Source organism: Cricetulus griseus, chromosome 2, assembly GCF_003668045.3.
Source record: "Cricetulus griseus strain 17A/GY chromosome 2, alternate assembly CriGri-PICRH-1.0, whole genome shotgun sequence".
NCBI lineage: Eukaryota > Metazoa > Chordata > Mammalia > Rodentia > Cricetidae > Cricetulus > Cricetulus griseus.
The window spans coordinates 26,999,820-27,021,950 of NC_048595.1; the positions used below are offsets into that span (position 1 = coordinate 26,999,820).

The following is a 22,131-nucleotide window of genomic DNA, read 5'->3' on the forward strand; positions in this document are numbered from 1 at the left end:
GACACATGCCTCTGATCCCAGAATTTTGTAAGCAGGGTCCAGCTTGGTTTACACAGCAAGTTCCAGGACAGCCAGGACTGGGACCTTGTCTTGTCTTAAAAAACAAAAAGCAGCCAGGTGGTGGCACACGCTGGCCTTGAACTCAGATCGTTTCCCTTGGCCACTGACCACTCACTTCATCTCAAGGGGACCCTGTGCTCCCAGGAATCATTTCCCCCACCCTGACATGCCCCCCCTCCACTTTTTTTTTTTTAAACATTACTTCCCTGGGCAATTTAAACTCTTGGAGAAATGGTTTCATGTAGTCTAGACTGGCCTCAAACTAGCTATGCAATCAAGGGTGACCTTGGAATGATTCTTGCCTCTTGCAGGCGCTGGAATTACAATCATTCAAATACTACAGCCCAATATCCCTAGGCAACCACACACCTAGGGCTTCTGTTACCTAACAGCTCTCAAACTGCTCCGGTCCAAGCTTCAGCCCCGATCTTCCAACTGTTCTTTGGTAATAGAACTTTAACACATTATCCTTTGTGGTATTTCCTGTCTCAGAATGAGGTCCAAAGTTTGTTCTTTCTTCAGTATGAACTGAATGTTTTTACGCCCCAGCCCCATTCATAGGCTGAAGCCCCATCTCCAATGTTAACAGTATTTAATCTCTAAATCCCACTGTCCCTGAATGTATCCCTCTCGATTGCTTTCCCTTTTAACTTACAGTTCCTTCTACCTAGATGCCATTTGTCTCTGCCCAATAAAATCCTCCTCATCTTTTAGGGCCCAGTCCAGTAAACAGCTCCTACAGCTGCCCTCCTTCCATGCCAGCATTGCCTCTGAAACATACCACATGACATGTTTCTGTGACTGCACCCTCAGGGGTGATGGAGGAACTCTGCCTCTGAGAGCCCAGGGCCAAATGGAGAACAAATCCCTCTTTCTCAGGCTGAAAAGAAGGCCATTGTCCATCATTCTTCAAGGCAGAACAGACTTTATTAGTTTTCTTTGGTCATCTCTGGTACGGCTTGGGAAGGGTTCTCTGGCACCCTCTGCTTATTTTGTTTTTTGGCGGCCATTGCAGCAGCTTTTAAGTCTCTTTTTTGCTTCTTCAGCTTTTGTACCTCCTGGAAAACCTGGTGGTTGAAAGGGAGTAGGAAAAGACTTTGTAATTTTTGCAAAACCTCAGGTTTGGAGCAGGTCTACAGGAACTATCTTGGTGCAACCCTATTCTTTCTCCATGTGCTGGTGACCTGGGCCAGTTCTAAGCCATGGTCAGAAACAGACAACTTCTTCCTTCTACTCTGCACCTCAGTCGAGGGAGACTGACCAAAGCAACGGACCATATTGACTCATACCCGAATGCACAGAGCCTTCTTGGCCAGGAAACGGCGGTGGACCTTATGGAAATGCAGAGGGGGTAAGACATATTCCACCCCCAGCTCCTTGCACGTCCTTTCGAAGACATCATAGTTGGTCTGACGGAGGAGTTTGAGCATCTTATTCCTCTGGTCGATACTCATCAGCAGATGGCGTTTGTGGGCTTTGTCCTATAGAAGAGTTTGTATTACTATTATTATTTGTTGTTTTGAGACAGCCCAGGCTGGCCTCAAACACATGGCAATTTTCCTGCCTCAGCTTCCTGCTTGCTGGGATGCCAGGCCTAAGCTATCATACTTAATTCTCTTATTTTTAGTATTCTATTAAGTATTAACATTGTTTACCATTAATGATTTATGGTCATTTCGTTGGATCAACCCAACAATCTTATGTAAACATAATTATAGCTCAGCAAGAGGCACTGTCAATGTTTACAGTCACAGACAGGAAAATAGAAGTTTGAGCTTTTTTGACTTTCAATAGCTCTTCAGACTGTGAACTCTGAGGTCAAGCCTTCAATCTAGGTCTACTTACTGGTCTGACGCCAGATCTCACATTCTCCCCTGTACCATCCATTCAGCTTCTCCAGCACTTAGCAGGTTGTCAATTTGATTAGTGAGAAACAGAACCTTATCCTCTGTTCCGGATCCTACTCTGCGAGGGGCCTCTACGATGGAGCTGGGATTCTACACCTCAAATGAGCAAAACTGGGATTTCCAACCAGCTCCTGGAAGTACTCAAGGCTAGACCAGTCTGTGTTCATACTTATTAGTTGTGTGACTGCACATACCCTATGATTTAGCTCTCAGGTAGCTAAAGTGAAAGGATGGAGAGATCAAAGTTAGCCTGGACAGCACAGGGACCAAAACTAATGCCAATTTTCTACTTCTGGCAGCTCTGTGCTGCTCAGCTGAGCAATGAGTGGTTAGGAATGGGGCCCTGGGCAAGACTGCCTCATTTCAAGTGTCTGGCATCACTTCTAGCAGTGGCTCTTGAGGAATAATGTCACTCTATGTTGAGACTGCTCCACTGGAAGATTCGAAAGAAACAGTTCCAAACTTTGTGAGAGATGATGCTAAGAGTCTAGAGAAGTGCTATGCACCATACCAACCACTAGGATTAATTCTTGTAATATTTGCAATCCTGTGGCAGGAGTACTACTTTAAAGATGTGAGAACATAGGCTCAGACCAATAAACTTCTCAAAGTGACAGTGACTTAAAGTAGAGGTGACAGAGCTAGGATTTGAACAGGTCACTCTGACTATCCATGCATTCAACAAATATTTATTAAGCACCCACTACTTGTCCAATGTGACCGTAGTTTATAGTTTGTTTTCTTGACCACTGATGACTCTCAGCAGAGCCCTGTAAGGCTCCTTTTGTTCCCCTCGAGGCAGGAGGGGAGTGTTTTCCTTCCTACTGGAGTTGAGGTGTCAGCCTTGGCTTCTTAGGATCCAAAACCCTTTATCCCAGACTCCCCTCCCCTAGGCTATTGTGGTTTAGCTGTGGGCAAAGCCCATGGTTTACCTTTCGGTGTTTCTGCATATGCTCTTCATAATTGCGGATCCTGACAGTCAAGGCAACAACTGAAACCACAAACCACAGAGGATGAGAGCTGGGCACAGAGGAAGGAAGGGCCCAGGCCCACCCCCTGTTTTAGGAACCAAAGGAGTAACAACCACCAGTGCTTTTGCATAGCTCTTTCTAAATCCCAAAGCACTCTGAATGGCAAGATCTCAAAAGACTGGATTATCTTTCTACTAGAAAAGCTAGAAGAAAAGCAAGCTCAAGAAAAAGAAATGACTTAATTCGCAAAGGTCATTATGGGTCATAGCAAACAGTATTGTGTATGTGGGGGGGTAGTGGGAGAAGGTAGTTGACAAGTCTCACCATGAGGCTCAGTCTGACCTTACTTACACTTGCTGTGTAGCCCAGACTGAATTTGTAATTCCTCTCTCTGCCTACATTACCTGGAATTATGGGTATGCCACTCTGACTGGCTGGCAAACAGCACTCTCAACAGCAAAATTTTAGTCCTGTGATATAGTGTTTTCATGTACAAACCTCATGCCTGAGAACAATGCAATTCAGTCACAAAAATAATGAAGGCACAGGCAGGTGGATCTCTCTGAGCTGCTGACATCACAAGTTTCAGGCCATCTGGGGCTATATGGTAAGACAATGTCTAAAACAGTAGTTTTCAACCTGTGGGTCTCAACCCCTCTGGGGGACACATCAAATATCCTGCATACCAGATAATTATATCCTGCATACATTTACATTACGATCATATCAGTAGCAAAATTAGTTATGAAGTAACAACTACAACATGAAGAACTGTAATAGAGTTGCAACATTAGAAAGGTGGAGAACTACTGGTCTAAAAGGAAAGAGACGTAAAAACAACAACAAAACCAAAAACCCATCAATGTTTTAACCAAGCTTACGATTTTGTGTTGAGTTGGGCTTCGTTCACAGCTACCTGGGACACACGCAGCCTAAAGACCACAGTTTGAATGTACTTGCAAGAACATTAAATTCAGGAATTAATTCTAGCAGAGCACCTTGGTCAATGATTCACTATTGTACTAGAGGTCCCAGCCAATGCATTAAGCTAAGATTCTAAACCTGTCAAGAGGGCCCAGAAGGTGGCTGAGTGGGTAAAGGTGCTTGTGGCACAAAGCTGACACCCCGAGTTCACTCCCTGGAACCCATGGTGGAAGAAGGAATGGACTTCTGAATAGTGTCCTCTGATCCCCACACAAGTTCCTTGTGTGGCACACATGTACATGCCCTAACACATCACATACTCACACAAACAATAATAAATAAAGAATAAATTTAAAATCTACTCTTTTTCTGTGCTTTCATTATTAAGTTTTTATTTTTATTTTTTTATTTTATTTTTTTGGTTTTTCGAGATAGGGTTTCTCTGTGGCTTTGGAGGCTGTCCTGGAACTGGCTCCTGTAGACCAGGCTGGTCTTGAACTCACAGAGATCCAACTGCCTCTGCCTCCTGAGTGCTGGGATTAAAGGCGTGCGCCACCACCGCCTGGCCATTATTAAGTTTTTAGAACTAAAATTTCTCACTTATAGGACTAGAGAGATGGCACAGGGCCAACAAGAGCTGCTATTCCAGAGGACCCAAGTTTGGTTCCTAGCACATGGTGGCTCACAACCTTCTGTAACTCCAGTTCCAGGGGATCTGCGGCCCTTTTCTGATTTCCAATGACACTGGGCATGCACATAGTACAGATATACATGCAGGCAAACATCCATACACATTAACAAAATTTTTACAAAGTGAATGAGGCATGAAGAGGGAGGTGGTAATAAAAGCTGTAATGTAGTCCAATGGCAATGGAGAAGAAAACATGCAGACACTGCATAGGGCCAATCCAGCCCACTGCTGCTCTTTGGTTCAAAGCAAGAGGCAGGCTTTCACTCACATCTAACGAGGGCTAATGCCAATTCCAACTGGAAACTAAAACAGGAATGTGGAAATGTTCCATGCCAATGGGTCTAACAGCATTCCACAGATGTGAATCTCACTGTTACTAGCCTAATCTTTTGTTTCCATGGTGTGCTTTTATTCTCTAGATTCTCAGTCTTGCCACAAAGTTAGGACACAGTCTTCTGCCCTGTCCCCAGCTAGCTCCATCTTCAGTGTAGGAAGCTTTAGCATCCAGGCACACCTGGCCCCACCCCTTGGGACCTGGTAGTCACCCGAGACAAGCCCCGCCTACTCCTGCTCTCTTCTTTCTGCTGTTTCTCTGAGGAGGCAGGCCACTGTCTCTGTCTCTTCTCCCCTTCTTCCCTCTCTTTCCCAATAAACTTCCTTCCTATGTAAATTCTGCCTGATGGCATGTGTGTCCCCCACCATGGATCCGAGGTCCTACCTCTGCGTTTCGTATCATAACAGGAAGCAGGGACCCTAAAGAAGGTAGGTGAACTGTGTGACATCACACAGTGAAATGGGCAGGATGCAGCATTCACTGAATTTAAGATCTGGAGTTCCAGTACCTATGTCTCCCCCTTCCCAAGCCACATCAAAAGCCCTAGACCAGGTACCAGCTAGCAGACTCCTCTGTACCCCCACTTCCAAGGGCCCCTGGACCAACCTCGAGCCTCCAAGGTTCTGGAATCCTCAGGGTTTTCCGCAATCTTGCTCATCAATTGTTCTTGCTTGATTTTTAACTTCTCTTTCTGTTGAAGACAGAAATTGGAGAAATCTGTGTGGCTTATGATCCTCTAAGGACTAGCCTTCCTGACTGGAAGGCTGCAGTTATGGCTGCTAGGGCCAGAAAAACTGGGGCCAAAGTTTACTGTATTCACTGTGGCCTTGGCCAACCACACGGCTACTCATATCCTCATGAGCCCAAGGCAAAAACAGAGATAAGAGAAATAGTTTGTTGGCTTAATGTCCTTAAATCTTGCCTATTCAGGTACAAATCTGTGGTGGTTTGAATAAGAATGGCCCCACAGGTTCATATATTTAGGGGAGTGGTGCTTCTGGAGTAAGTGTGTCACTGGGAGTGGGCGTTAGACTTTCAAAAACCAATCTAGTCCCAGTATCTCTCTGCCTATGGATTAGGTTGTAGTTAGTTCTCAGCTACTGCTCCAGTGTTTACATGCACGTTGCCATGCTTCCTTCAGGGACAACAATGGACTAAACCTCTGAAACTGCAAGCAAGCCCCAGATTATAAATGCTTTCTTTTATAAGAGTTGCCTTGGTCACAGTGTCTCTTCATAGCAAAAACAAAAACAAAACAGTGACTAAGAGGACTGCTTTACTCTGTACCTACTGTTTATCAGATGTCAGAGGGACAATGGAGGACCAAAACTCTCTCTCTTACTTTGGATAGAGCCTGACAGTGGGAGAAACGTTCTAACTAGGGAGGCCTGGGGTGTAGGGATGGAAGGAGTTTCCAGAGAGAAGACTGAGGGAGGCCAAGACTTAGGGCGGCACAGGCACTCACCTGGTCGGCCATTTCCAAAGACAAGATTCTTTTCACAACATCATCAACCCTGGGGAAGAAATGGAGCAATGAGACAAACACTGGGAAGGGGAAGAAAGGCTTTTTTCTTTAAAAATTTATGTACTTGTATGTGTGCAGCTGCCTGTGGAGGCCAGAAGAGGAGGTGTAACCCCTGGAGCTGTGAATTATAGATGATTTTGAACTGTTGGGTATGGTGTTGGGAACAAAACTACTGTCTTCTGGATGAACAGCAACACTCTGGACTACTGAGCCATCTAGCTAGTCCAACTGCTAGCCATAAATTTAAATAAATAAAATAAAATTTAATAAAATAAAAGTAGAGACTGGAAAGATGGTTCAGGGGTTAAGAGCACTTGCTCTTGTAAAGGGCCAGTTTCTTTCCCAGCACCACAATCAGCTGGCTCACAACTTCCTGTGATTCCAACTCCAAGAAATTCACTGCCGCCTTCTGGCCCCTGTGGACACTCACACATACGGGCACATATACACACACTGGCAAACATACACATGAATAAAAATAAATTGTTAAGAAGATTTAAAAAGTAAGAACAAATGACAGTTACTTCTACAAGAAATGCAACTCTCCAGAAGTGGGTAGCTATTTCTTAGGGATTCAAAGGTAACAAAGGTAACAAAGGCTCTGGTTTGTTGGGTTGAAGACAGCACCAGACAATTGGGGCTGTTGGCTTGAGTGTTGTGGCAAAGGGAGGACTTCCACCTCAGCTGGACACAGCCAGACTGCAGAGTAGGCAAGACGAGAGCCAGTCCAGTTCCCACTGGACAGGGGGTGAGAAGGATCTGGGCTTCAGTGTCTGTCACCTTGGGATCCATGTCCTAGCTGTCTCTTAGATGTGTAACACAGGACACAATTTCTTCTCTCGCAGGGCTTTTGTGAGGTCAAGAGAAGAGAGATTTCTACCAAGACTTCTAGAGTGTGTTAGTTCTTTGGCATCTATTGGTGCCAGGAAGAGAAGGCCAGCTGAGTTTCAGGAGCACCAGCTGCCCACCGGAGTCCACCACACCTGGGGTCCTTCCCAGTGCTCACCGCACCCAGGGCTCCACACAATCAAACTTCAAATACAACAGTCCAAGGCTTTCAGTCACCCTTTCGCACTCCCTGCCCATCCTCCCAGGACATCTGTGTCCTCGAGCAGGTTTTTTCCCCCGCTTACTTCTCCATGCTGGGGATGATGCTCTTGTATTCTTTGATGAGTGTAGAAGGGGGTGGCTCATCATCTTGGCTGTGCTGGGCTGTCAAATACAGGAACGGGATGTGAAACAGAGTTAACTCTTTCTCCCAGGCTCCATTCTTCTTACTCCCCAAATCTGTGAGAAATGCCTAGGGTCTCAATGAGGCAACCAACTTATCTAAGCCCAGTTCCCCTTCTGCAAGCCTTGTGGGCACCTGCTTTCATATTTCATGTTGTAAACAGACGACTCTTCCCAAGACGTACCGTGCCTGAACTTCTCACAAATCCACTTGGTTCTACAGTTATCAGATTTCAGACTGGAACAGGTGGACACTAGCAGCGATAAATACTATTACACCTTATAATTTACTGAGCACAGGACTAGGGGTGTTTCTCATACGTTATCGTGATTGAATCCTAATAACAATGTGTTCCAATGGATCCTCTGACACTCATGTCAGCTCTGGTTCACACAAAGTAAACATCTGTTCGTTAGAGGGACCCAAGGCATACCAACTTGGGATGAGAAACGACACTCTTCAAGTCAGAATGGCAGATAGAAAAGCATTATGTAAACTCTAGGAAGGTCTGGCGTTAAGAACTCACTCTTTTCCACTAATATCCCATTTGAAAGCTCTTACTGCTGCCTCCTCATGCACCTCCTAAACAAAGACTTCTGGCTTTGGGCCCTACATAATGCCGATGTAGCGGGACTTCTGGCCCGCCCCTTTCCGCATCCACCCCTGCCCCCTTGTCCACCCTAGGCTTTCCGGGTGGTGTCTCTTCTGCATCAAGTGTCAGCCCAAGTCCTCCTACCTGGTTTCCCAACGGCGTAGGCACGGGCGGCATGCAGGAGACCTATGCAGAACAGAAAGAGCTGAGACTCATTTCCTTCCATCACGGACTGCGGGCGCCTGCACCTAACCAGCGCCCTATTTCCCTCTCGCCCACTTGGTCCTTCCTTTCCTAGCCACCACCCGTTGTCTCTCCTCCTGCCACTGCCTTTCTCCGGGCTCCGGACGCCTGGTATCCTTCATCTTCGCCCAGCCCCCCTGCCCCCTGCTGCGCGGCTCACTCGGAGGCTGCAGGCCGCAGCGTGCCGAGGGCAGACTGGCGCTTCCTCCGCTCCGCAGCGCAGACCCTGGAGACTGTGCCGCTGCCTGGGCACGAAGGGAGCTCAGAGCGCGCCACGTAGCCCGCAGCATGACGATTCCCGGCCCCGCGGGCCCGCACCGCCACTGTCCCCTCTGCGGTGGCGCCGAGTTACAAGGGCGCAGCCATGACAGTTCAGGCTCGACCAATCGAGGCCAGCGCTCGACAAACGCAGCCGAGGGCTGAACGAATGGATTGGGGTGGAGCTCGTGGGTTTGGCGGGTGGATGGCCTGGCTCTACGGCTACTGGTGTAGCGCTCTGTGTAACCTCTAAAATGCCACTTAATGACCTTGCACCGGTCTTAATCACTTCTTACGTTCCTGACCTTAGGTCAGTGGTTCTCATTATCCTATGAGTTGCAACCCATGGTGGGGGATGGATGTCGAACGACCATTTCGCAGGGGTCGCAAATCAGATATCCTGCATATTCGATATTTACATTACGGTTCATAACAGTAGCAAAATTACAATGAAAATAATTTCATGGTTAGGATCACCACACCGCCACACATGAGGAACTATATTAAAGGGTCGCAGCATTAGGAAGGTTGAGGTTTTTTTTTTGGGGGGGGGCTTTTGTGAGACTGGCCATACTATCTCCCCAGAGGTTACTTTTCTTTCCAGTCTCCCACCCCCGAGTCAGGGGCCCTGTAAAAGCCCCCAGGTTCCAGCCTTCTTTGGGCGGCTTTGTAGCCTAGGGACTAAGGCTGGAGATCCGGAAGGGTGCTGAGCGGTTACTATGAGATCCTTTCTGGGCTACAGTGTTCTCAAACATCAGATGGGGAGGGTAATGTATCTTTTAGGTTGTTCAGCCTATAAACCGAGGCCATTGTACAAAGACATGGTTGGTGGCGCACGCCTTTAATCCCAAGCACTCGGGAGGCAGAGGCAGGCGGATCTCTCTGAGTTCGAGGCCAGCCTGGTCTACAGAGCAAGTGCCAGGACAGCCTCCAAAGCCACACAGAGAAACCCTGTCTCGAAAAACCAATAAAAAAAAAAATTACATCTGCAAGGTCATTTGCTGCTGTTTTCTGCCTCAGTCAGAAAGCAGCCACTTTAACTTTTCTTCCCTGCTGAATAAAGGATCTCTCTGTGAAGTTAGGTGTTTCAGTGTGGTTTGTGCCTAATCCAGAGTCCAGGAGGGAGCCTCTGCTGAGTGTGGGGTCTCCTTGAGTTGCTGTTGCAGAGGAGGACCTAGGTTTGGTTCCTAGCACACACACAGCAGTCCACAGCCTTCTGTACCTCCCACTCCACCTCTTAAGGCACCAGGCATGCAAGTATGTGGAGCATACATGTAGTCAAAACATTCACACGTGTAAAATAAGTAAATCTTAAAAAGAGAGAGAGAGAAAAGAAAAGAAAAGAAAAAAAAAAAGCAAGCTGGGGCTGGAGAGATGGCTCAGAGGATAAGAGAACTGACTGCTCTTCCAGAGGTCCTGAGTTCAATTCCCAGCAACCACATGGTGGCTCACAACCATCCGTTAAGAGATCTGGTGCCCTCTTCTGGTGTGTAGAAGAGGAAGCAGAATGTTGTTTACATAATAAATAAAGTCTTTTTTAGAAAAAGTAAGCTGATGGGCATGGTGGTTCACGCCTTTAGTTCCATCACTTAGGACAGGTGGATTTCTGTGAGTTTGAGGCCAATCTGGTTTACAAAGCAAGTTTCAGTCCAGCCAGAATTAGTGAGATCCTGTCTCAAAAACAATGCAAAACAAAGCAATAATCATGGAAAGTAGAGTTCAACCTTTGGTGTCTACATGTGTGTGAATTTACAGAAGGAGAGAAAATTTGGCCAGTTAGTCATCTAATGGAATTATATATATTATACAAAGAACTCTAGTAATTACATTCCCCATATCAAATCATGTGTTGATACATGGGCAAATGAGTTGGTCAGACCTCAAAAGAAGAAATAAAAATTGTCAATAGGTATTTGAAAAAATATTCAACACACCTGGAAATGCAAATTAAAAGTGCACTGATATCGAGGTGGTGGTGGTGCACACCTTTAAACCCAGCACTCAGAAGATAGAGGCAGGCAGATCTCTGTGAGTTTGAGACCAATCTGGTCTACAAAGCAAGTTCCAGGACAGTCAGAGCTGCTACACAGAGAAACCCTATCCTGTAAAACAAAACCAAGCAAACAAACAAAAAAAAAGGTGCATTTGAAAGCCATCTCACCCCAAGAGAGAATGACTCCATCACTAAATGTCAGTGTTTTGTGTTGCACCAGACAATCAAAGAAAGAAGGTCACTCCAAGATGAATTTAGACCTGTGGCAGCAGGGATGTCCAACTTTGATGAACTGAACATTGAACAGCCTGCAAAAGCATATTTATTGATTGTTACCCAAAAGGCTTTTTGTTGTTGTTGTTTTTGGAAAACAATTTCCTCAAAGCCCTCTCTGATCTATTCTATACGTTTTCTGAAGGAAAATATCACACCCCCACAACATCAGTCCTTATTGTATACTCTTTGTGGTACTCAACATGAGACCCTCCAGGTCTGCCAGGATAGTGTTGTGAATAAAGTCATGTAAAGAATGTAAAATTCCCTCAGAAAAACAACTCTATAAATCATAGAAAACAATCACTGTTCTCTACAATGATTTCTTCAAGGTCTAAGTACCTCCAACAAACATTAATACATTCTAATGTTATCCTAGATACAGCAAGAAACAACCATTGCATTCTAATGTTTACTCTAGATACAATGATTCTACTAGACTCCTATTACAACCAAGAATGTAAGTGACAGCAAATGCTGGTGAGGATGTGGAGACGTTTGTTTGTTTGTTTTTCAAGACAGGGTTTCTCTGTGTAGCCCTGGCTGTCCTGGAATTCTCTCTGTAGACCAGGCTGGCCTTGAATTCACAGAGATCCTCCTGCTTCTGCCTCCCAAGTGCTGGGATTAAAAGTGCTACCATGCTTGGCTGAAAAAGAAATTCTTTTTAAAAATTTTTTTATAATGAATCTTCTGCCTGCATGCCAGCAAGGGCACCAGATCTCATTCAAAGTGGTTGTGAGCCACCATGTGGTTGCTGGGAATTGAACTCAGGACCTCTGGAAGAATAGTCAGTGCTCTTAACTGTTGAGCCATCTCTCTAGCCCAAAAAGAAATTCTTATTCATTGTTTTTTGGGAATGTCTACATGCAATTACCACAGATATCAGTACTGGAGCTTCCTCAAAGGGAAAAAAAAACCCTGAAACCAAACACCAAAAAACAAAAACAAAACAAAACAAACAAACAAACAAAACAAAACCACCACCACCACCACCAAAACTAAACTAAATTAAAAATAGGGTTGCATAGAAGGCTCAGAGTGGTGGCTCTCAACTACCTGCAACAACAGTTTCAGGGAACCAACTGGCTTTTACTGGCCTCTGTGGACACTGTATACTGTGATGCACAGACCTCTATACAGGCAAATGCTCATGCACATAAAATAAAAATAAGTAAGTCAAGTCTTTCAAAAAAAAGGTAAAGCTTGTCTTTGTAATTAACCTCTCTAGTGATAGCCTGCCATGAAAGTCACATTCTGGCTTAATATTTATTAAATAATGATGCCCCTTTCTCATTCTTTTCTCCTTAGGGAAAGGGTTTCTGGGTAGGCAAGTGATTTTTTTCCTACCTATGCTGAGGTTCAAACCCTGAGACTCATACATACTAGGCAAATGTTTTACCTCTGAGCTGCATCCTCAGACCTGAGATGATGTTGTGGTTGTATTTCCTCAGTAAGACTTTATTTTACTTTATGCCTATGAGTGTATTGCCGGTATGTACATCTGTGCATCACTTGCGTGTCTGCTGCTATGGAAGCCAGAAGAGGGCACTGGCTCTCGCAGAGCAGGAATTACAGATAATTGTATGGGAGCTGAGAACTGAGAACCTGGGTGGGTCCTCTGGAAGAGAAGCCAGTGCTCTTAACTGCTAAAGCTATCTCTCCGGCCACCCCACTACAGACACACACACAGGAGAGACAGGGAGGGAGGGAGGGAGAGAGGGGGAGGGGGCTTTGACTTGCTGTGTATCACAGCTTGGCCTCAAACATACAGACTTCCTATTTTGGTCCCCCAAGTGTTGGAGTTATGGGTTCCAACAGGGCTAGTCTCATCCCTGGTCTCTTCACTGTGTTCTCCAGCACTCCAACTCCTCTCAAGTAAGTCTTGCCTGTTTCCTGATAACCAGTTTCAAGTTTCCACTGTCAGTATGGGAGCTCTCTATGTGGGACTGAGCTGTCTTTTTTGAATTTCTGATGCTGGCACACAACTTAGATGCTAGGTAGGAGCTGGTATAAGGAAGGAAGGAAGGAAGAATGGAAGGAAGGAAAGAAGGAAAGAGAGAAGGAAGGAAAGAAGGAAGGGAGGAAGGAATAGATGAATGATTCTGAGAAAATTCTTCCTGATTGCTGGGCCCTGAAAAGTAAAAGACACCCAGCCATGTTCAAGGGATTCTTTTCTGGGACCAGTGAGGTGGCTCCATGGGAAAAGGTGCTTGCCACTAAGCCTTGGGCCCAGTTCCCAGGATCTACATTCTGGAAGGGCAGAACCAACTCCCAAAGGTTGTCTTCTGACCTCTGTGTGAGAGCCCCTATCTCAGCAAAATAAGTAAACATTGGAGAAAGTTTATTATTTATTTAGCTTTTGCTTAATTTTTGAGATAGGATCTCCTTATGTAGCCCAGGCTGGACTGGAGCTTGCAATCTTCCTGCTTCTTCCTCCCGTGTTGGGGTGATGGGCATGTATCACCATGTCTGGCAAGAATTTCTGAAAATACCAGCTCCAACTCAAAATCCAAAATCAGCTTAACAGACTGAAATAATGGGAAACACAAAAGGCGAGTGGTGGGCTGGAAGCAGTATCTGTCTGGAGCTTAGAGTATGAGGGTGTCCTGGGGGTGCAGTCTGTGGAGGCTGTGGGGAAGGAGGGTGTTAGTGGCCAGGGATGGAGCAGACTGGACCTTTCTGCTTCTCTTAGGGCCAGTAGATTTCAGTGGAGGGCTCTTCTCCTCTGAACTGGCCAGGGCCTTCAAGATTCAATGACCCCAAAAGTCCTAGAAGCCCTCTTGTTCTTCAACTCCATGTACCTGGAGCCCCTGAAAGAGGGGGAAATCAATTGGTGGACCAAAGACACAGTCATCATCTTCCTGATTTGGGGGTTGGGACACAAAGGTCTCCTGGGGTCTTGGATGGAACCAAATGTTTTCATAGGACTTAGGGCTGGGTGTGAGGCCCCCCAAAAGGGGTTGAGTGGAATCGCAGCGAAGGTACCGCATTACTCCTGGGCTAGTGGGACTCCCCAGCACCTGACCATAAAGGACCTGGTCACTAGTGCCAGAGGAAGGCTGGAACTGGTTGGAAGTTGCTCTTGGGTCTCCTTGGAGCACGTAGGCCTGAACCAGGGTGGGAAGGCTGCTAGTCAGAGAGTTGTCACCGGAATCCCAATTGGTCAGCTTCTTTTCTTCCTCCAGTACAGTGATCTTGGTGATTGGTGGCATGCTGGAGTCCCAGAGGCTGGGCAGCTGGAAGGTTTCCTGAACACAGGGATAGAAAATGAGGCATGGCTTATCTCAAATGTCTGCCCTACCCATTGTACCTTCCTGAGATGAGGCCATTGTGTGATCTCTCTTGCTGCTGTGTGGCAGAGCACAAAGGGATATACTTGCCTAGTGCACCTAAATATTCCTAACATGTATCTGTCACAAAAGACCCCCCACCCCTGCTGCAGCACCTCCCACCCCAGCTGCAGCACCCGTGCATCCATTGTGTGATGAAGCTTTGAGAGTGAAACTCAGGCCTGCATCTCTTCAAAGCAGAGTGTGTTGTGTGTGTGTGTGTGTGTGTGTGTGTGTGTGTGTGTGTGTGTGTGTGTGTGTGTGTGTCTGGTTGAAAGTGAGACTCAAGCGTGTGTTCCTCACTCAGAAGGGCATCCCTTTAGTGGCTGTGCCTTGTCTGCCAGTCACAGTATAAATCCCTTTCTCCTTTCTGCCTCGTGATTACCTCTGTCATGATGGTGGGCACCCAGGAGCTCAGGCTGCTGTGAGCTGGATCTGGCACATTTGGCCAGAAGAATTTCGTCCTGCTAGAAAAGGGAGCAAGTGAACTCTGGGTCGGGTGTGCCCTCTTAGCTTGCCACCCTTTGCCCTTCTCTCACAGCTGAAGAGGGGAGGAGGTGGAAGGACAGACTCCCAGACTGGGACCTGGAAGTCAGGGGAGACAGGGAGGGACTTTCCCACCCAGGGGTAACATGAAGTCTGGGAAACTCTCACCTATTCTTGCAGCAGAACCAGACAGTCCCACAGAAGCTGACAAATGAAATCAGGAAGACAAGTAGGCCCAGGAAAACATGTAGCTCAGATGTCTCTGGGGTGAGAGAAAGCAGGAAGAGCTTAGTGTTAGCTGGGCAGTGGTGGTGCATACATTGAATCCCACACTCCGTGAGTTCAAGGCCAGCCTGGTCTACAGAGTGAGTTCCAGAGCAGCCAGAGCAACACAGAGAAACCCTGTCTTGAAAAACAATAAATAAATAAATAAATAAAACACCAAAACCAAAAGCCCAACCATATAATGAATCTAACGTGTGTCTGGCAGCACTCACCTGTGTTGCATCATGCAAGTTCACTGCAGCCTTGGTTCTAATCACATGTGTGTACTTGGCAACATACATGTTATCACATCACACAATAATATCACCAAAAACTGCCTGAAACATGTCAGGCTCAGACTCAAGACTATCGTATGCTTTGAACCTCATGATCTCAGTGTGTTTACTGTATGTACTGTATTACGGGAACATAATGGTTTAATTCTGGAAACAAGACTTTCAGTGCTTTCCTGCCACCAAGCCTCAGCATGCGGGCATGAAATCAGTGTATCTTTGGATTGTATCATATTAAGATGATTAATTTCAAGAACTGCTGTTTGAGTTGCTGACTTGAATTTCACAAAAGAAAAAAGAAAAAAGAAAAAAATGTTGGATGAATTCTGGCTTGGGACAAGGCCAGAATTTCCAACAATTTCTGAAATGACTCTAAGTATACATCTGCCACTGGGTACTATGTATTCATGCAATGTGTTGTTCTTAGCATTGATGATGGTAAAAATCAAAATATTGATTAACTCTGAAAAATGCGGAAGGTAGGCGAAGATGCTCTTGGCCCCTGAAGTATCAAACATCCATCCAACATTTAATTATCTGTGTAAGAGAAGCAAGCACAGCCATCTCATTAATATGCAGGTTTACTTCAGTCTTGAATAAATGAAAATTTGTATGCATACCAAAGAATTGCTTCAAAATAAATGAATTGTTTATTATCAGTAAGTGTTTGATCTGGATATGTTTTTACATGTGTATATACTCAGAATTATGTAAAAATTTCTTGCGTGAAAAGGGGGTTAAAAGTGGAAAAGTTAGGGGGCTGGAGAGATGGCTCAGAGGTTAAGAGCACTGACTGTTGTTCTTCCAGAGGTCCTGAGTTCAATTCCCAGCAACCACATGGTGGCTCACAACCATCCCTTATGAGATCTGGTGCCCTATCCTGGTGTGCAGACATACATGGAAGCAGAATGTTGTATATATAATAAATAAATAAAATCTTTAAAAAAAAAGTGGAAAAGTTAAAGACATCCTGGGCAGGAGTTCATGTAAGATTGATGGGACTGCTGGTCACCTTCAGATGGGCCCTGGTCTCTCCTTCAGACCGGCAGATCCGAAGGCAGCTCCTATTGCTATCAAAAGGAAGATTCTCTCTCTCTCTCTCTCTCTCTCTCTCTCTCTCTCTCTCTCTCTCTCTCTTTTAGACAGGATTTTTCTGTGTAGCTCTGGTTGTCCCAGAATTTACTTTGAGATCAGACTAGCCTGGCCCCAAACTCAGAGATCTGCCTGCCTCTGCCTCCTGAGTTCTAGAATCAAAGGTGTGCACTACCACCACCCTGCACTTTTTTTCCCTTTTTAAACTTAAAAAAAATGAAAACACACTTACATAATAATCTCCTCCCCTCCCTTTAAAATCAGAATTTCTTTAAAGATTTTTTTTTTTTTGAAAAAAGTTCTCACTGTGTAGCCCTGGTTGGCCTGAAATTCTCTATGTAGATCAGAATGGCCTCAGACTCACAGAGCTCCATCTGCCTCTGTGTCGGTGTTGAGATGAAAGATGTGTACCACCACACCTGGCAAAATCAGTGTTTCTTGAGAGGCAAAGTGGGGCGCCCTCCCAACAGTCATCATTGCCAGCCTTTCTCCTTACCCAGGGCCAAGGTCATCAGGGTTAGGCCTGTACTGTTGGAAGACCCTGCCCTGCTGGTGGCCATGAGGTAGACATGATACAAACGGGCAGGTTCCAGGTGGTCCAGGACGTAGCCATGGAAGGAGATGTTCAGGATGATAGCTGTGGGTGGAGCATATGGTCAGTCTGGGCTGCTAAACATCTCTGTATCTGCTACAACACTTCTTCTAGGCCTCCTGGGCTTGAGGGGAGCTGAGGGTAGACTCACAAAAAGTCTGGTTCTGATCATCAGTCCAGAAGACGGTGTAGTGGGTGAGGGGTATCATCCCGAGCCAAGGAGTCTCAGGGATCCACTCCACCTGTGCCCAGGTGCTGCCAACCTGCTTCAGATGTAGCTCTGGAGCATGAGGAAGGGCTGTGGAGAGAGGGGGGAGGTAGAAGGCCTGACGTGATCACAGCAAGTGAGCCTGACCAGGCTCCGGTGAGTTCTTGCACTCAGAACCTGGGACATACAGTAGATACCTGAGAAAAGAGAGTTCATGGAGCTGGACGTGGTTGTGCATGTCTATAATCCTAACACTCTGGGGACTGATGCAGGAGGATTGCTGTGCATTTGAGGCCAGCCGGGGCTAGGGTGTAAGACCCTGCTCTAAAACAAATATAAAAGGAGCCAACAAAATGGCCCAGAACATAGTTTTTGCCCTGCAAAGCTGGAGACCTGAGTTCAATTCCTGGACCCTACATGCTCTACTTTGCTTTTCTGTTGCTGTGAGATATACCATGACCAAAAGTGACTTGGGGCCGGGTGTTGGTGACACACGCCTTTAATCCCAGCACTCGGGAGGCAGAGGCAGGTGGATCTCTGTGAGTTCGAGGCCAGCCTGGTCTACAGAGAGAGTGCCAGGATAGACTCCAAAACTACACAGAGAAACCCTGCCTTGAAAAAACCAAAAAAAAAAAAAAAAAGTGACTTGGGCAGGAAAGTTTATTTCAAGCTTACATTTCTAGTCACAATTCATTGTTGAGAGAAGGCAGAGCATAAATTGAAGGAGGAACTGAAGCAGAAAGCATGGAGGTAAGGCTACTTACTGGCTAGTTCTCTGACTTGCTTATCTAACTTTCTTTTTTTTTAAATAATGTATTTTTTACTTTATGTACATTGGTGTTTGCCTGCAGGTATGTCTATATTTAAGCATCAGATCCCCTGGAACAGGAGTTACAGACAGCTGTGAGCTGCCATGTGGGTGCTGGGAATTGAACCTGGGTCCTCTGGAAGAGCAGTCAGTACTTTTAACTGCTGAGCCATCTCTCCAGCCCCTCATCTAACTCTTATATAGCCCATCCCGGCCACCTAACTAGGGATGATGCTTCCCATAGTGGGCTAGGCCCTCGCACATCAATCATCAATTAAGATGATTTCTCATAGATGTAATCACAGACCAATATAATGTGGACAGTTGCTCAACTGAGGTCCCCTAGACCCAGGTGACTCTAGATTGTGTCCAATTGATAATAAAAGCTTTCTAGCAGCCGGGTATTGGTGGCGCATGCCTTTAATCCCAGCACTCAGGAGGCAGAGGCAGGCGGATCTCTGTGAGTTTGAGGCCAGCCTGGTCTCCAGAGTGAGTGCCAGGATAGGCTCCAAAGCTAGACAGAGAAACCCTGTCTTTAAAAACAAAAACAAAAACAAAAAACCTACAAAAAACAAAAGCATGTGTGTGTGTGTGTGTGTGTGTGTGTGTGTGTGTGTGTGTGTGTGTAAGACAAAGAGATAGAGCACAAAAGAGAGATCCCTTCCAAGAGGAAACTGTATTTGTTTGAGATGGGAGTCTTACCACATAGCTCAGCCTGGCCCCCAAATCATAATCCTACCTCGCCAGTTTTGCTAGGGTCAGAGGTATATACTCCTTAGTCCAGAGTCTCCCCTCCCCCCAGGATTTCATCTGAATTCCTTTGCCCTTTATGGCTCACAGAGGCATAGCCCAGGTGTGAATCTAGTTCTGTATGGTTGCAAATCTCTGCTCTCCAGTTTAACATTGGATTTCTGTTGGGATCATGGATTGATGCTGTGAGACTCCCTCCCTCCACGATTCTCTCACACTCATGACTTCCTATTTGCTACCCCATCTCCTGAATTCTGTCCAGCCTTGCCCCCCCCCCCCCCCGCCCGTGTAAGCCAGGATGGCCTGAAGTAAAAGGGTACCATTTTCTCATACTCCCAGTTCCTAGGGCCCATCCAGGGAGAGAGAGGAGAGGATTCTGATGCAAGACAAACCTCTCTCTCCAGAGTAGGCGTAGACTTTTACAGGGGGTCCCACTATGCCTGGGTACAGCGGGGCCACCATGATTTCGTAGAGCTCGAAGGGACTTATGTTTTCTGCAGAGAGAAGATGGGATGACAATAAGGTCAGGGCTATCCTCTGCCACCCAGCCTCAGAATTTGCTTCCTGCATGGCCTGATTCTGACTATGGGGATAATGGTAGAAATCTCTTGTAGTTCATTTGATGATGTCACGAAGGAAGAGTGGAACAGACAACTGGAATAGGAGCAGAGTGTGGGTGACACAAAGAGGGCATCTGGCTAGAGTACAGGAAGAACTTCCCCAAGGTAAGGGTTCAGAAAAGCCTGGGGAGGCTGCTGCTATATGGGGGTCTCAACTGCCCTTGTACCTCTGGACAAGCACCACCCCCTCTCCCCATTCTTGTCCCTCCACCTGTCCCCCCTCCCAGGCCCATCTCACCCTGTAGCAGAATTCCAGTGATGCTCCCATCAGGCTCCATCCTCCAGGTCTTACTGCTGTAATTGTGACTGAGTGACCTCTGGCACCATTCAATCAGATAGCCCTGAGGCATAGTGCTGGGTACTTCCCAGTCTACCCAGATGCTATCTGGGTCTTGGGCCATGGCATGGAGTCTGGACACCGCTGGACCTGGAGAGGAAGTGGGGATAGGAGTGAAGATGAAAAGTACACAGGACGCAGTCCTAGAGACTTGGACTCAAATCCTGCCTTTTCTGGTGAGACCTGTGATCCAGGGTGTGGCAATACCTGGGCCTCAACCTCATCTGTCAAGTGACAACAGAAAATTCCCACCTTGTAGAGGCTTTGGTGTGTGTTGAGGGAGGGTGTACCAAACAAGCCTAGTACAGAGGCTGGCCCATGATACTTCCTGGCACTCAGCTTGATGTATGTGATTCACTGAATTCTCTAACAGTCACAGCAGGGAGGTACTACGGTTGTCTCCATTTTATCAATGATTTATCAATCATTTTATCAAAAATGGGCGATACAGAGAGGCTTATTAAAGATCAGCTCAGGGCAGGGGAGATAATTTAATTGGTCAAGTGCTTGTAAGGCAAGCACAAAGACCTGAATTTGATTCCCAGAATCCATGTGGAAACAATAACAACAAATAAAACAGGCACTGGGAAGGTAGAGACAGGTAGATCCCTGGGGCTAACTGGCCACCAGAGAATAGTTTCTAATCAGTGAATTTCAGGGATATCCTGCCTCCAAAAAAAGTGGACAGCACCTGAAGAGTGACAACTGAGGTTGTCTGCCTGCTGCTATATGCGTATGTACACATACAACTTATAAATGGGAATCTTAGCTGTGTGTGTGTGTGCCCGCACACACATGCTCATAGGCATGTATGCATATTCTCCCAGATTAATCTAATTCTGGCCAACAATAATTTACAAGTTGGCTTAAAGTTGGCTGCCCCCAAGAGGCAATGTTAGTACATCCTTGCAGGTTCTGGGGACAACAGGGGCCAGGGAGGGAAGTCACCTGTCCCGGTCACTCTATTAGCAAGTGGTGAGACTGGACAGGTAGGAGCCTAGGCGCTCCAGCCTTCAAATTCCCATGCTGCTCTGTGCTGTTCAGCTGCCAGCCCCCTCTACCTTTATTCTCCAAGAAAACCACTGGAGTAGGTAGAGAGGTCCCCCCGGTGTTGTAGGCCATAAGGTTCACATTCTGGGCCTCCGAGGGCAGATAGAAGATACAGCTGAGCTCTGTGGTGTTGCAGAGGTGCCTGACTGGCCCTTGCTGATCTGAGGGACTCCAAGAGAGCAGGTACCCCTGGATCTCTCCGCTGTCTTCCTGTAGGGGTGTTGGCTGTGGTGGGTGAGGAAGAACATGGTGAGAGAGTTGTCTAGCTCAATTATGAATTGGTCAGGACCTGGGGTGCATGGGCCAGCCATAGGAACTGGACTCTAGATCTCTTCTCCCCCTCCCTCTACTCCCCTCTGGCAAGCTCTAGGAGGGAAGGAAGGAAGAAGCCTGTCAGTACATGCAGCAGGTGCTTAACTATTCTCTGACAGGAACCTTTGGGGGCACAGGTGCCCCCAGAGCCCTGCATTGCAGTCTCTCCCCAAGGCCACTACCTAGCTTCTGAGGCATGTGTGAAATGTCTCCCAGCCTTCCAGGCACACTGCAGTCTTAAGCCCTACTTTGGGGCTCTGTTGGGGTAGGAGGGGGGTCTTAGAGAGTCACCTTCCAGAACAGTTGCACACTCTCTGTCCAAGGATCCAGTTGCTTCTTCTGCCACCATGTGTCCAGTCTGATGGTGGGGGCTGTAGATGGGGTGAGATGAGAGGGTTTTGTTGGGGAGGACCTGGGGGACTGGACTAGGCTCTGATGGCTGCTCCTGGTTTCTCACCCTTCATGGTGGGCCTCAGATGCAGGCCAGGGCTCCAACTGCTCCAGAGTCCCGGCAGAGGCGAGCGGATGCATCGAATCTGCAGGGTGTATACTGGGGCCTGATGGAGACCGCAGAGCTTGAACTGGTCCTCACTGGAAGGCAGGTGGGACACCTGGTGTGTGGGAAGGGACACTAAATCCAACTTGCCCTCTCTCAATTCCCCATCTCTGTCTCGAGGTTGTCCTCTGTCTCACCAGTGTCCAATTGGCTCTTCTAAGCTGTGGCCGGTAGCGGAGTTCACACTCCTGCTCTATGTATTCACCGGGTTTCCATGGCTTCCAGCTCAGCCACAGGCACCCGGGCTGGTATGGGATTAGATCAGGGCTAATGTCCACGGCCTGCAGCACTGGAGGCTCCAATTTCACTGCAAGAGGCAGGATTGTCAAACTTTCCCCCACCACATAGGGAAAGCTATGTCTTATCACCCCTTTCTTTCCTGGGTCACTTTCAGTCTTCTCTCTCTCTCTCCTCTCTCTCTCTCTCTCTCTC

The 22,131-nt window shown here is 46.8% G+C and overlaps 2 protein-coding genes across 3 annotated transcripts in view; both read right to left on the bottom strand.

The window, feature by feature from the left end:
- Positions 1–962: 962 nt before the first annotated feature.
- Mrps15 (mitochondrial ribosomal protein S15) lies at positions 963–8,863 on the bottom strand. Of its 2 annotated transcripts, none has more exons than XM_035439628.1 (8): positions 8,639–8,863; positions 8,380–8,421; positions 7,546–7,699; positions 6,353–6,401; positions 5,494–5,578; positions 2,900–2,958; positions 1,350–1,541; positions 963–1,127 (listed from the first exon to the last, which is right to left on the bottom strand). In XM_035439628.1, the coding sequence occupies exons 1-8, from the start codon at positions 8,766–8,768 to the stop codon at positions 990–992; spliced, it is 849 nt and encodes a 282-aa protein (XP_035295519.1). In that variant the 5' UTR covers positions 8,769–8,863; the 3' UTR covers positions 963–989. The 2 variants fall into 2 exon arrangements, with proteins under 2 accessions (XP_035295519.1, XP_027255047.1); XM_027399246.2 differs by having other exon boundaries at positions 7,546–7,624; positions 8,639–8,861.
- A 4,907-nt stretch (positions 8,864–13,770) lies between these two features.
- Csf3r (colony stimulating factor 3 receptor) overlaps positions 13,771–22,131 on the bottom strand; it is a 13,685-nt gene continuing 5,324 nt past the window's right edge. Inside the window, exons 5-15 of the mRNA XM_035438912.1 lie at positions 21,837–22,006; positions 21,601–21,754; positions 21,435–21,514; positions 20,843–21,056; positions 19,683–19,871; positions 19,217–19,318; positions 17,210–17,356; positions 16,963–17,103; positions 14,986–15,079; positions 14,717–14,798; positions 13,771–14,250 (exon numbers count right to left, since the gene is read on the bottom strand). Coding sequence (XP_035294803.1) covers positions 13,771–14,250; positions 14,717–14,798; positions 14,986–15,079; positions 16,963–17,103; positions 17,210–17,356; positions 19,217–19,318; positions 19,683–19,871; positions 20,843–21,056; positions 21,435–21,514; positions 21,601–21,754; positions 21,837–22,006 — 1,853 coding nt within the window. The remainder of the gene's footprint in view (positions 14,251–14,716; positions 14,799–14,985; positions 15,080–16,962; positions 17,104–17,209; positions 17,357–19,216; positions 19,319–19,682; positions 19,872–20,842; positions 21,057–21,434; positions 21,515–21,600; positions 21,755–21,836; positions 22,007–22,131) is intronic.